This window comes from Dipodomys merriami, unplaced genomic scaffold (genome assembly GCF_024711535.1).
Source record: "Dipodomys merriami isolate MVZ:Mamm:240054 unplaced genomic scaffold, mDipMer1.0.p SCAF_33, whole genome shotgun sequence".
In the NCBI taxonomy this organism is placed as follows: Eukaryota; Metazoa; Chordata; class Mammalia; order Rodentia; family Heteromyidae; genus Dipodomys; species Dipodomys merriami.
The window spans coordinates 3,916,350-3,929,192 of record NW_027204826.1 but is presented as its reverse complement, the minus strand read 5'-3'; the positions used below and the strand labels follow the sequence as shown (position 1 = coordinate 3,929,192).

The following is a 12,843-nucleotide window of genomic DNA, read 5'->3' as shown; positions in this document are numbered from 1 at the left end:
GAGTCAGCCACAGGCCCCGCAGCGCCCCCTTCTCTCTTGCCGGGCTCTGGGGCGCTGCCTGCGGCCACCTCCTCTCCCATCCCAGCAGTCACTGTAAAATATGAATCTGCCCATTGGTCCGTGTGTCCGTGCATCCCACGGGGTGAGCCTTTCGACCCACCGCCCCCCTGGGTGCCCCAGGGGCAAAGAAATGTATTGTATGTGCATAATGTGCAATTGTGTGGCATCGCCCAGGGCAAGGTGTGTTTCGCACAAATATTGTCACGTTCCTGCGGTTGATGTGGGGGTGGTGAGGTCAAGGCCACGGAAAGATCCAAAATGCTGGGGTGCATTTACTTATCCTTCGGGTCCCTGTTGTCTTGTGGAAGAGAGCCAGAATCCACTGTCTTGCAAGCGGGCTGACTTGTGATTTCTTCCTGTGGGCCGAGGCCCGGCGTGGCCAGGGCTGTGTGGAGAGCACTGGCGGCCCCCGTGGGTGGAACAGCATTGTCCTGTCGATTTCTCCGGATTTAAGAGCCTCCGCTTGTGCCCTTGGTGGGGCAGGCGTCATTTCAGGGCCTACGTGTGGCGCCTCACCCTCTGCCACCTTGTCATTCAGGGGTCACCAGTGCCGTGTGCAGGCAGCAGCGAGGTGAAGGGGGACTTTCCCTAGTCACATCTTTTCTCACAGGACGTGAAGGTTTTGCTTAAGCAGATTCTACTGTCAAGCCTGTGTGCTGATAGCCGTGCAACCCTCGCCCGTTCCGAGCCTCCTTCCTGCCCCGGCCCCACCTTGACTGTGGAAGCTGTCCTAACGCACGCATGCGCTGTGAAGCAGCTGGCTCTCAGGCCCGGGATGGGGTGAGGCCAGCCTGGCTGTGCATAGTACTCCCTTCCCCCACTGACAGTGGACAGTACCCCCCACCCCCCCACTCCCCCCGCCCCCCGGCCCAGCTCGCTTGTTCTCTTTGTAGATATTTTTGTCTTGATTGATGGTCTCAGAAATGAAAACTATGTCTTAGAAGCGAAAAGTTTTCCTTTTCTGCATTCAGTCTTTTGTCCGGTCTATTTTCTTTTCTTTTCTTTCTTAATGGTCCTGGGGCTTGAACTCTGGGCAGCGCACTGTCAGCTTTATAGCGCTCAGGCACTAGCTCTGCCACTCAAGCCACAGCTCCACTTCCAGCTTTTTGTGGTTAACTAGGGATTAAACCTTGCAGACTTTTATGCCCAGTCTGGCTTTGAACCTTGGTCCTCAGAAATCAGCCTCCTGAGAAGCGAGGATGATAAGCACGGGCCACGGCCCCACCCGTCTGTTTTCCTAATTCTGGATATGAGAACTGGGAACAAGGCTCCGAGGCCCGGCTGTGTCCTGGCTTCCGCTTCTGCTGCGGCTTCCTGTCATCTAAGCCGTACTCAAATAGCAGGTGCTGGCATTATACTTACCTCAGCCAGGATGCTGTGTGCTTATATTTACTACTAAACTCCCAAGTTTACGACGATGCCTGCCGTGCCGACACACATGGTGGAAGCCACTAGAAGCAAGAATGTGGCCAGAAGGGATGGGATCTTTTTAGAATCACATCTGGTCATCTGCGGTGTCCTTGCCACCGATGGGAACCCGGCGGGTTCCACACAATGCGGTTTCACACATCCTGTTTTGTGCCTCAGACCCCAGGGACTAGTCACGCTCGCAAGCTCTGCGAACACCAAGAGCAACACAGGTAAATATCTTGTGTTGGCTCCATTGAATTCTCACTAGTGTGTGTGTGTGTGTGCATGCTGCTCTCAGTATTTGAGCATAGGGCCCACCCTGTAGGGCTCTACCCCTTGAACCATGCCTTCAGCTCCATCTTTCTGCTGATTAACTGGAGATGATGAGAGTCTGTTGTACTTCCCTGCCCAGGCTGGCTTTGAACTGTGCTCCTCCAGATCTCCACTTCCCTAGTACAGCTAGGATTACAGACATGAACTCAAGGCTTCACATTTTTTAGGCAGGTGCTCTCCCACTTGAACCATGCTTTCAGCACAGGAAAGATTTTTAAACCACATGGAAAAGAGCACTGACTGCATAAAAAAATGGAAAACTTGGGTATATCAAGTAAAATTCATAGCCAAATTAAAAATTAACCCTTATCCATCCCCTCCCCCACGGTATAACCCGTTTTCACTGTATAACCCGTTTTCACTGTATTTGATGTTGGTATAATTTGGGGAGGGGAAGGGAAAAAGCAAAATGTTTAAATAGGGATACAGGTTGACCCATTGGGACAATGAGATGTACAAGACACTATGTCAAAAAACAAACTTTACAATGGGGGGGGGAGGGAAGGTAGGTGTAGGGTATAGTTGTGGGAGGTGGGAGGGAAGGGATGGTAGGGGAAAAACAAAGGAGGAGGCAACAATGCTTGTTAAGAAATGTACTCATTACCTCGCTCATGTAACTGTAACCCCTCTGTACAGAATTCTCACAAAAAAAACCTTAAGAAATGAACACCTTTCCAATTTTTGTGTGCGTGTACACGCGCATGCATGCACTGATCCTGGGGCTCAACTCGGCCTGGGTGCTGTCACTGACTTTTTGTGCTCAAGGCTAGAGCTCTACCACTTGAGCCACAGCTCCACTTCGGGCTTTTTTTGGCATTAATTGGAGATACAAGTCTCACAGACTTTCCAGCCAAGCTGGCTTTGAACTGCTATCTTCACATCTCAGCCTCCTGAGTAACTAGGATTATAGGTATGAGCCACTCTGGCATCTAGCCCAAATCAAATTTCAAAACCTTATAGTAAGAACAATTAAGTTAAAATTTCTGCTCAGAGACAATTCTCTAAACTAAGCTTAAAAAAGAAAATCGGGGCTTTGGGCTGGGAATGTGGCTCAGTGGTAGAGCGCTTGCCTTGTATGCATGAGGCCCTGGGTTCGATTCTTCAGCACCACATAAGCAGAAAAAGCCAGAAGTGGCGCTATGGCTCGAGTGGTGAGCACTAGCCTTGAGCTGAAGAGGTGAGGGACAGCGCCCAGGCCCAGAGTTCAGGCCCCGTGACTGGCCAAAACAAAACAAAACAAAAAACTGGGGCTGGGAAGGTGGCTCAGTGGAAGAATGCTTGCCTTGCATGCATGAGGCCCTGGGTTCGATTCCTCAGCACCACATAAGAAAAAAGAAAAAAAAACAGAAGTGGCAGTGGTTCAAGTGGTAGAGCGCTAGCCTTGAGCTGAAGAGCTGAGGGACAGCGCCCAGGCCCAGAGTTCAGTCCCCACGACCGGACCCCTCCCCCCCCAAAAAGAAAGAAAACCGATGACAATATTAAGGCAAAGAGTTCATTTCCTATGTATAAAAATGACTAAAGGGCTGGGAATGTGGCTCAGTAGACAGCTTGCCTGGCATGCACATAAACAGAAAAGGCCAGAGATGGAACTCTGGCTTAAGTGGTAGAGCACTAGCCTTGAGCATAGAGAGACTCAAGGGCAGAGCCCAGGCCCTGAGTTCAAGCCCCAGGACTGACCAAAAAAAAAAAAAAAAGACTAAACTGAAGTAATAATTATAACCCAGCTAAAGAATGGCCACAGGCTATAGAGACTGTCAAAATGATTAAATGTTATACATGTATCTGTATATACACATACATACATATACAAACATACATGTACACACACACACACACACACACACACACACACACACACACACGGAATCTAGAGGTTTCCTAAGAATTTTATTTCAGTGACTGTCCCCAGAGAGGGGAACTGAGTAGAGGACAAGGATGAAAAGAGGAATTAACTCTTGAAAGCAAAGTATTTTGTCACCTTTGGTGTTTATAGACATGTGTGTGTGTGTGTGTGTGTGTGTGTGTGTGTGTGTGTGTGTGTGTGTGTGTGTGTGTGTGTATAGTAAGTGTATATGTAGCGTATACACACTGGCAAGGGCTGCCCTGTGCTGGGACGCGATCCACGGATGAGGCTCGAGGCTTGCCATTGAACTGGCTGCACCTCTTCTGTCCTCCTTGCTTCCGCTGCTAATTTGTCTAATTCCTTCATTTCAGGAAGGATTTTCACTCATTGGCAGCAAGAACTGGCTGAAGATTGTGAGGCGCATGGACTGTCTGTTGTTTGGAACGACAACAAAGGCAAGATGAAGCTAGCGCTGGGCTCAGGCTGACAAGGGGGAGGGGACAGGACAGGGCGAGGCCTCCAGCCCCAGCACGCCTTCACTGGAAGAGTGTTCAATCTCAGGGGTCATCAGAGAAATGGTATTTTGAATTTGGGGGTACAGCCTGAGCGGTAGATGCTTTCTTTAGCCAGTGTCAAGCCCTGGGCTTTATCTCCAGTACGGAAGAACACAAAGAGCTCTGTTCGCTTAGTGTGTCTGTGTGTTGGGGGGAGGGGGGGGGGAATGCTCTCTCCCAGCCAGGAATTTGCATGGGCTCCAGCAAGCGGATTCTAGGTATGGACCCTCAGACTTGGGGGCTGATAGGAAAAAAACCAACTGGATAGAACCTAGATGTTGGTTAGTAGGGGTCAGTTAAATAAGTAGCAAGCTGCATTTCTATTTTCATATACTAACTGTAAAAAAAATTAGGCTACAGAGCAGAAGTGTCGTTTTAAGTATACACAAGGTACGTAACCTATATTACATGTAAGACCTCTAAAATATTTGCACATGTCCCCTGATGTCTTTGTTTACATTTGAAATGGCCTTTTCCCGTTTGTTCAGGGTGGGAGGAGGTAATAATGAGTCAGGTTTATTCTAGAGAGGATCAAACGAAGTAAAACGCAAAAAGCGCCTGTCCTCCTTCATGCCTCACCTTTGCTAGCCTGGCGGACAGAAGGGTGGCCCCAAATCTGTAGCTCTATTCAGGTGGCTTTTCTGTAAATCCACTCATGTAGTCCAGGAGTATGAGATAGAGAAGACACCGGAGTCATGGTGGTCAAGTGTGGACAACCTAGGTCTGCTTGCCTCAGTCATGGGCCTGAACTCTGGGCCTGGGCGCTGTCCCTCAGCTCTTCAGCTCACGGCGAGCACTCTACCACTTGAGCCACAGCACCACTTTCAGCTTTTTCTGCTTATGTGGTACTGAGGAATCAAACCCAGGGCCTTGTGCATACAAGGCAAGTGCTCTACCACTGAGCCACCTTCCCAGCCCCTCAGTGTAGTGAAGGAAGGCTTTCCTACAACTGTTGAGTTGCATCTGGCTCCCGTGTCTGATAGCAGGTGCACCCCACTCTGCTCCCCCGTGAGGATGGAGATGCAATCCTGACCTGCCATGCCAGGCTGGTGAGCACCTGGGCTTCCCCACTTCTGCTGTGTAACTCAGGTCTCCACAGGAAAAGCCTTCCCAAAGGGGAAAGAAAGGGAAACCCTCGCCTTTTCTGGCCCTGCACCATGACAGCACCCTCCCCGCCAAGGGCACGCTTACCAGGAGGCCCTGGAGGAAGTGGCACTGTGGCTCAAGCGGTAGAGCGCTCACCATGAGCTGAAGAGCGCAAGGACAGCGCCCAGGCCCAGAGTTCACGCCCCACAACCAACCAACCAAAAAATAAAAGTATAGAAGGCCCTGGAGGTGGCGCGCCATCAGGATGACCTCTGACCTGTCACCTGTCCCACAGGACAAGAGCCGCATGTTCAGGGTGCAGTTCGCTGGAGAAACCAAGGAGGCGGCCCTGGAGCTGTGCCGCGCCTGCGTGCGGAGCCTGGCCCAATACATCACCGTGGAGGCGCCCGACGGCAGCCCGGAGCCTCGGCCCAGCCCCAGGCCCCAGTGGGCAGGTGGAAGCCGGGAGAAGGACGGTGCAAAGCCTCCGTGGCACAGGGTGAGCACACTTCTCTGAAGTGGAGGCTGGTGGTCGGGGGCAGGGAGGGAGGCCTGGGCTCCTGGCACTCAGTCACTTTCGTGTCTCTCCCAGATGCTGTAGCCAGGGACTCTTCTGACCTGTCACTTGTTCTGAACAGACGTGCAGACACCTAACTTAGAGCCATTTGGTCCTGGCCTATTTCTTGGCAGCTGTGTGAGCTCCTGTAGGCCACAGGGAGCCGCAGGCCACAGCGGCCGGCCCCTGACCATGGCCTGCACGACGGCACCGCGGTGGTGTTGTCCCGTCTGCCTGACCTCAATGGGCAAACTGCATCCGGGCCAACTGGCGGGGACCAGTCAGGAGGGGACGGAGGACAGCAGCCCCAGTGTGGCAGGCGGTGGCCTCCTTCATTTTCTAGTTCCTGTGTTCTTTAGTCTGAACACCGTTGCCTTCTTCGAGGCTGGGATGAGTCCATGTCTATTTCAAGTGCTTGAGTCACTTCCTGGCTCCTGCTTTTTAACTTTTTGTTCAGCCTTGTAATCTTGTTAATTGCAACCTAACCACCAGGTGTTTCTCTGTCTGAGAGAGGCGGGGAGTAGGGATGTTTGTGGACGCTTTCCTATGTAGCCAAGGGCTACAGAACCTCCCCCCCCCCCAGCCTCAGGAGCTGCGGTGACACATGCGTGTGTGACACAGATCTACTCAGCTAAGGAGCACTGGTTCCTCCCGCCCAGCCCCTCCCCACTGACTCGCTACCTCCAGACAGGACGAGCGCGCGTCCACCTCTGGTTCCTGGCTATCGGGTGGGTGGGCCGAGGCAGCCGGAACACAGCCAGGGGCTGCAGGGTAGAGGCGCAGCGTCCTCGCAGCGCCTGACCATGTGGTCTCATTACAGCCCTGCCCGGACCTGGAGCGGGTGCGCACCATAGCTGCCACAAGCATGGCCGAGGAGAGGGTGTCGGTGCCACAGCTCGCTCAGGTACAGTCTGTTTCTGGTGGGGGGTTAGGAAAGCGTGCTCTGAAAATGGTACGACAGTAAGAACCCGTAGTTACTAGAGAAGATGGAGATCAATTTCAGAAATGCAATTTGGGAGCTGTTGCAAAACAAATAGCGGTATGGGTTCTCCATTGGCCTGTGGCTGTGGGACCCGGAGGGACGGACACAGCCCACCGGCGGTGACCCCCCTCCCCCGCATCCTGAGCACCAGGTGCTGGCCACACATTGTGAGAGCTCAACAGTATTAAGGATTTTTTTTTTTTTTTTTTGGTCAGTCGTGGGGCTTGAACTCTGGGCCTGGGCACCATCCCTCAGCTCTTCAGCTCAAGGCGAGCGCTCTACCACTTGAGCCACAGCACTACTTCCAGTTTTCTGGTGGTTTATTGGAGATAAGTGTCTCACAGACTTTCCTGCCTGGGCTGGCTTTGAACTATGACCCTCAGATCTCAGCCTTCTGAGTAACTAGGATGACAGGCAAGAGCCACCAGCACCCAGCTAAGGATGATTTTTATGAGCATGTGGTACAAAAATAAAGATCCTCAAATGGGCAGTCACAGAATGAAGAAGTCAAGAGGTCAGAAGACTTGACTTGGGCTGGAGGCGGAGTGCAGGTCAGGGGTGACCACCCCAACACTAAAGCCGGGTGGGGGTCTTTACCACAGCAGTCAGTGCTATGTTGGCATAGGGAGAGTTTGAGTCCCAAAGAACTCCTCTGCTCATGTCTGCGGTGGTGTGCCAGCCCAGCCAGTTTGCACAGCACACATGAGCCGTGTCCCAGGAGCAGCAGCGTGGGGCTTGGCACCCTTTGCACCCACCTTTCCACATCCTGGCAAGTTGGCATAAACCCTGTCCCAGAAAATGCACACCGCACGTTTTCTTTGAAATAAGGTGAGGTTTTGCCTCTGTCATGAACGCATACAGAGGAGTGGCAGCACCATACTAACTCCCCTTTCCTTCTACTTTAGGCAGAGCCTGAAACGCTCCGGCAAGGTTAGACAGTGCTGTTTCTCCATGTGGGGGGGAGGGGGGAGGGGGAGAACACAGACCCACATCAAGTCCACATGCAGCAGCAGGGCCTGCGTGACAGCACTGTGCACCCTGCCCACCATGCCTCCCTCTTATTGGAACTCTCCCATGGCTAAATGTTTGCAGTGCGCCCCGTTTCATAAGAACTGGATGGCAGATAAGCCAGGGAAGGGGAACGGTGTCAGCAGTGTCCCTGCACGTGTCACAGGTCTCCCAGTGACAGGTGACAAGGCTGCGCCCGTGCAAAGGTACACATCCACAACCCAGCACAGCATCCCATGCCCGGGCACTGACTCAGCGGAATGAAAAGTTAACCAGGGGGTTGGCACACGGCCCGCACCACAGCCGCAGCCAGACCTTGGCGCCACACTGTGGACTGCGCTACAGAAATATTTTCCTGTGTCCAAAGTGCATGTCACCTGCGCAGCTCTGGAACATGGCTTTCAGCTGCCTAGCACGCTGGTGAGAGGCCTCCACCGCCACCCACCCTTACGACACTTCACTGCCAAGAACTAGCCAAGTCTGAAGCGCAATTTCTATGGGCCATGTTGCCGTCACCACCAAAGGAGGAACTACAGGAAGGCATCTGCCCCATCTTGCGATGGTTGCATGATAAGTTTGTAACCATTCTTTTCCCCTTCAGTGCTAGGGATCAATCCAAGGCCTTGTGCATGCTAGATATGCACCCTAAGCCCCACTGTTCTTCCACCCTGGGCTTCCTGTGCCCACACAGCACAGGTACAGTGGGAAAGATGAGCACCCACAGCATGCTATGAGGGACCAAGGTTATTTCACTTTCTTGTGTACTCAGAAAACGGAGAGCCTGCACCAAGCACATCAAAACTCAATCACCAGCGCTGGGGATGTGGCTTAGTGGTAGAGTGTTTGCCTAGCATGCATGAAACCCTGGGTTCGATTCCTCAGTAAAACACACACACACACACACACACACACACACACACACACACACACACACACACACACACACACACACACACACACACAACTAGAATGGGTGCTGTGGTTCAAATGGAAAAGTGCTAACTTTGAGCAAAAGCAGCTCAAGGACAGTGCCCACAGGACTGGCAAAAAAAAAAAAAGGAAATGGGAGAGCCAAAAATGAGGAAAGGAGTAACAAGTTTGACAAGAAATATACTTATTATCTTACTTATGTAACTCTTCTGTACATCACCTTGACAATTAAAAAAGCCGGGAGTGTTGGTGCACTGGACTATAGAATGAGACCCTATCCTGAAAATGGAAAGTGTAAATAGAAAATAGACATACACTGTAAGGCTAAGCTACTGTCTTTTATTTTGGCAGACTCTCCTGGCGTCGGAGGAACTGCTGCTGAGCTGTGAGCCATCGCCATGGTGTGCGGAGGAATTAGGCCCCTTTCTACGCCTGTGCCTCTTGGACCACAACTTTCCTGCCTTTGTGCAAGAAGTGGAAAAAGAGCTCCAAAAGCTGATGGGGCTGAGAAATTAATGTTCCATGTGTGATTAAAGAGTACCCCAGAGACCTTTTATCAATGATTTATTGTTAAAAACGTGAATCCACTTTTTGTACATCATTGCACTTCAACAGTTACACAAGTGCATGCATCTACAATTATATACCGGACCTGACCGGGTTATAAAACCTGCCATCAACCACTTAATCAGTGTGAAAAATACAGTGCCAAACCAAAGAGTCTAACTAGAGTTGCATAGAATCTCACCATGCTGTAACATTTCAAAGTCATTGAAAACAGAAGGTAAATTATAAAAGTTTGCCTTGAATGTACAAGAAGGTTCAACACAGTCAGTGCAAAAGGATTTAAGAATTTACATTTAACAGGAGAAAAAATAGTCACTTAAAAAGCAATCTTCTACATTTATACTGCAACTCGTTCTATCCAGCAAGTGGACTGCTCCAGCTTCTGAAAGTTGTAGGTTAAGCCCTTAGAATGAGAGACTTCAGTTTATATATATGACTCCTCTCTATGGACCAGAACCACAGTTTCCCATCGAACATGACCAGAATGAGATCAGCAGCTTAAATATGAAACAAGCATTTATTTTTGGATTTCTCCCACCCCCAAAAGTATAAATATATATTTATATATATATCTATTTGTATACTGTATATATCTGTAGGTTTTGCTGTACTTTACAAAAATTTACCACTAGATGGCAGCAGTGCGTTTTTTAGAGCTTTGCCTTAAGTAAAAAATGGCGCATGCATGAACTGATCCCCAGAGGACCTTTTCACTTCTATTTAAATATTTGAACAAAGGGGGGATGGGGGGGGGGGAAGCAACATTCACAGCACATCAAGCCCAAAATAGTTTACACCTTCTACACTGAAGCGTTGTTTAAAATGTACCTGGCTAGGTCACCCTTACAGGAGAGGCTATGTAAGGCATGCTTTAGACGGTCGTCGTGCTGCTCACTTGAAAGGGGAGACACCAGAGGTCCAAGCAGACAGTTGAGCAGGTCAGGTTGCCACCAGTGTCAGGAACCTAAAGATCTACAGGGAGATAAGCGTGTGGAGGTTAAAAGGGAACATTTCCCGGCACTCAGTGCTCTTCTCTACCAAGGGCCACTCAAACGGCATGCTCAGGGATGTGGCGTGAAACTCTGATCTCCATGTGCTTAGCAGAGAGCCGGTGCTCTGGTTGCCGTCCTGTCCTTGTTCTGCCCTCAGAGGTAGACAATGCAGCACTGAGACTAAGGTACTAGAAGTAAGGTGCTTATTATGAAACATCATGATAGACTGGAAAATGGCAGGCACTTGGCTTCTTTCTCAGTACTGGCTGCTCTGAAGTGAGCTACAAGGACTTCCTACAACACCAACCACTGGCAGTTTGTTACAAGGTCAACAGCACAATTCGTTTGCAAATCTCTAAAGGAGGCCATACTTACATTATAAGCAGTACTTAATTTGTGTTTCTCTGGCGCAAGTTTTTATCTTTGTGATTGTTGGTAGAGTTGGTTTTCCTTTGAAGGAAAAAATTGCACTGTATGAGTTAAGACGACATTTGAAATGTAACATGGAATATAAGGGTTGTTAAACTAGCCACATCGGAACACATGGAAATACAGGGGCTCTTTCACTTCTGCCATCCCTGGTGTCCTAGGAGACTTGAACACACGGTCCTGTGTGTAACAGTATTCCATAGGGAAGATCTCTCCATGTCTTCAACTAATGGATCCTCTTTGACTCCCAAGGCAGACCACATACAGGCAACTTTCCCTTTGATTTGTGGACTGTACAATTCAATCACTGTGAATGGGAGAATCACTCTGCCAATTACTTCTCAATCACCCACTGGCAGTGCTGTGCCCTCTGGCATTTATTGATAGGTACTGGGTTTGCCTCCTACCTCTAGGAGACTCTGCCAATCTGTGATAAGATTCCACACTTGCAGCTCCATCTCTCATTATTGGAGCTAGTTTGTCCATGCTACAGTCCAAATTTATCAATAAAGCCATGGCATCAACTCAAACACAGACAGTGCAGAACTTTTAACTCTTTTTTTTTTTTTTCCCCTCGGTCATGGGGCCTGAACTCTGGGCCTGGGCTCTTCAGCTCAAGACAAGCGCTATACCACTTGAGCCACAGCGCCACTTTGGGTTTTCTAGTGGTTTATTGGAGAGAAGAGTCTCTTGGATTTTCCTGCCCAGGCTGGCTTTAAACCGTGATCCTCAGATCTCAGCCTCCTGAGTAGCTAGGATTACAGGCATGAGCCACCAGTGCCCAGCTAACTTGTAACCACTTTTAGCGTAACATTCCACTTGTGTGCAGACTGGCCTGGGATCAAATGGTCTTCGGTCAGGTCAAGACACACCCCCTCCCTCCCATTTAAGCTGCAAACACAACAGAATTCAACTGATACTTACATTGGCCCAGCTGGTTCATCATCTACATGGGTTTCATTTTTTTTAATCCATGAGAAGAGAACAAAGGAGAAAATTATTAGAGTGCATAAGGATAAACAACAGAGCAAACTCTAAGTGGCAGACATGGCTGTCAGCACTGACTAAGTAAAGGCCATTCCATCTGGAGGTGCAACAGCCCATGGAGTCACTTCGAAAGTCAAGTCTTAATGACAGGGATGTAGTTTCGATGGTTTTAGTTAACACTTTGAATGCTTGTCATGAAAAACTGCAACTGTAGCGGACAGATAGGCTGCAATGCCAGTCGACTCATCTTGTCCCCAAGTTCCAGTGGTTCACTCTTAAGTAGATGAGAAGACAAACCAACATTTCAGTTGTAAAATCCTGCTGTTAGTTTTCTCGTGGGGAGTGCCTGCAGTTTTGGCTCGGTCCTGCCATGTAACTGGACGTGTGCCTGCGCACGCTTAGCCACGCATCCTCACTTCCCCAAGGGCAACTTTTCTTGCTGTTTTGTCATCTCTCAATCTTTAGGAGATGTTTTTAAGTCTGGAGATAGCTCAACATAACACTAAGTCAGCCAGGGCTAGGTCAGGCCAGCAACCAGCTACGCACAGCAGAAGATGTTCTGTGCCACAGAACAGCGGGTGGGGAGCTGAACAGTAATGTCGTTCTAGAAAAAGACTTCGCGTACAAAGATGGGCTGGCTTACTCTGTGCCCTGGCCCAAACCACTCAAAGCCAGGAGACAGCTTCTGGTTCTGTTTGTTTTATTTTTAAATCAAAACGATTGTATTATCTGAGTTTAGAAGCCTTCTTAAATTGATACTTTATCATTAAAAAGTTTTCTTTCCTGCTTTAACACTAAGGGCAACTTAGTTCCCTGTTAGCAGACACATGAACATAGTGTCATCTTTTTTTAAAAAAAAGAAAGAAAGAAAGAAAATGGAAATAGAAGACCCACAGAAGGGCGGGAACAAGTGCACGTTCTTAGTTTGTCAAGTAGACAGGACAGTCTGATTTCACTGATGGCCTAGAGAAAACCTCGAGCAGGATTCCACAAGGGGCTTGGTGCACATGAAGAAGCCATTATGGAGGCTGCAGGCTCGCAGCATCTGCAGGAGCACACGCTGGGAGGAATGTCTGCGGGAGGGAGACATTGCTCCACCTGTTCCT

The 12,843-nt window shown here is 49.7% G+C and overlaps 2 protein-coding genes across 3 annotated transcripts in view; one reads left to right on the top strand and one right to left on the bottom strand.

The window, feature by feature from the left end:
• The window catches only part of Rec114 (REC114 meiotic recombination protein), a 35,060-nt gene extending 25,744 nt beyond the window's left edge, over positions 1-9,316 (top strand). Inside the window, exons 3-6 of the mRNA XM_070043378.1 lie at positions 4,018-4,101; positions 5,582-5,785; positions 6,663-6,746; positions 9,114-9,316. Coding sequence (XP_069899479.1) covers positions 4,018-4,101; positions 5,582-5,785; positions 6,663-6,746; positions 9,114-9,278 — 537 coding nt within the window. The 3' untranslated portion in view covers positions 9,279-9,316. The remainder of the gene's footprint in view (positions 1-4,017; positions 4,102-5,581; positions 5,786-6,662; positions 6,747-9,113) is intronic.
• Nptn (neuroplastin) overlaps positions 9,310-12,843 on the bottom strand; it is a 59,727-nt gene continuing 56,193 nt past the window's right edge. Inside the window, exons 7-9 of one of the 2 annotated variants that reach the window (XM_070042922.1) lie at positions 11,675-11,696; positions 10,697-10,771; positions 9,310-10,301 (exon numbers count right to left, since the gene is read on the bottom strand). In XM_070042922.1, the coding sequence (XP_069899023.1) occupies positions 10,711-10,771; positions 11,675-11,696 (83 nt within the window). In that variant the 3' untranslated portion in view covers positions 9,310-10,301; positions 10,697-10,710. Of the gene's footprint in view, positions 10,302-10,696; positions 10,772-11,674; positions 11,697-12,843 lie in introns of those variants that run through there. The other variant, XR_011376527.1, reaches the window with a different exon arrangement.